At 67.2% G+C, this 1,318-nt stretch overlaps 1 protein-coding gene across 1 annotated transcript in view; it reads right to left on the bottom strand.

Moving 5' to 3' along the window:
• CHD5 (chromodomain helicase DNA binding protein 5) overlaps positions 1 to 206 on the bottom strand; it is a 72,977-nt gene extending 72,771 nt beyond the window's left edge. Inside the window, exon 1 of the mRNA XM_006885799.1 lies at positions 21 to 206. Within this exon, the coding sequence (XP_006885861.1) occupies positions 21 to 99 (79 nt within the window). The 5' untranslated portion in view covers positions 100 to 206. The remainder of the gene's footprint in view (positions 1 to 20) is intronic.
• Positions 207 to 1,318: the final 1,112 nt, after the last annotated feature.

Genomic DNA, 1,318 nt, shown 5'->3' with positions numbered 1-1,318 from the left:
GAGCAGCCCGCGCGGCTCACCTGACATCTCGTCCTCGTTCTCCATCTCCGCCGCGAACATTCGCGGCAGCTCTTCCTCGGTGCCCAGCGGGCCCCGCATGCCCGGCGCGGGGGGGGGAGGGGAGGTGGGCTCCCCCCCTCCCGCCGGGCGCCGTGCCAGTCTTAACCCGTGCGCTGCCGGACGGGCGCGCGCGGCGGGCGAGGCGGCCTCGGCGAGAAGATGGCGGCCGCCTGCCCCCCCACCCCCCCAAACCTCCAACCCCCGTTCCGACCCCCTTTCTTTGAGGCCGCCTTAGCCGTGCTCCCCGCAAAGCCCGGGCTGCTCCGCCCACCGCGCCCCGCAGCCCAGTCCCGCAGCCTGCCGAGGGTGGCGGCGGCAGCGCCGGCGGCACGGCGGGGGGGCGGCACACATGCCCGGATTGTGACGTCCAGTCTGGTTGCTGTGGCAACCCCATCCCATCGTTCCGGCAGCGCGACTAGTTAACAGCAGAGACCAAGTTGGGGGGACTAGTCCTGAGCCACCGGGTGGAGGGTGGAGATGAGGCGCTCGGACCTGGGGAGCCGTCGAGGAGCCCCGTGTGCCCGGGGATCCGACGGCCAAGCCAGCAGCTGGGACCTGGGCCAGCCCCGGCCTGGATGGAGTCAGGGACACCGCCCAGTGCACCCGGGCAGGGCCAGCCGCCACTACCCACCCCCACCCCCGAGGCGTTCAACCTCGGGTCCCCAAGAACGAGGAGGTGGGGTCTCCAGATCACTGAGCTTCCAGTGCCCCCACCCACTCACATGCGCTGGGAGCCTCCCAGCCCCACGCGTCGCTCGGCTTGACCTCCACACGCTTCTGACCCCCTCGTGAGAGTGAATTAGAAGAAAAATGTGTCCCTCACTTAGGGAAGGGATGTCTGGAGACAGGGGACCGCACAGGCTGGCCCCTCCTTTACCCCAGCGCACTGCTCCCTGCTGCCCACGTGCCCGCCTCCAGATCACCCCCAACCCCAAGCTGGGTTCAGTCGAAACACATCCAGTGCTCTGGAATGGTGCGGGTCTGCGTTATCCGTGCCCAAAACTCCCGCTCAGAAGCGACACCTGTCGCGGAGCGGGAAGGCGCCGCCTCACCACAGGCACTCGGTTATTAAAGGTGAAGATGGAGGCAGAAGCCCTAGGGAGCAAGACTGGAATTTTAAACGACTGCCTTCAGTGTCGGTGGCAGCGAGGAGCTCCGTCTGGAAGCCGTTCTAGGAACGCAGAAGTTCTGAGGTAGGCGGGATGGTAATCCCTGAAGAGAAAGTGAAGGGCAGGCCCCCTCACTCCCTTAACTAGAC

This window comes from Elephantulus edwardii, unplaced genomic scaffold (assembly GCF_000299155.1).
Source record: "Elephantulus edwardii isolate Elephantulus edwardi_28Jun2011 unplaced genomic scaffold, EleEdw1.0 scaffold00045, whole genome shotgun sequence".
Taxonomy (NCBI): Eukaryota; Metazoa; Chordata; class Mammalia; order Macroscelidea; family Macroscelididae; genus Elephantulus; species Elephantulus edwardii.
The sequence above is the reverse complement of the archived record's forward strand: the minus strand, read 5'-3'. Positions and strand labels throughout refer to the sequence as shown.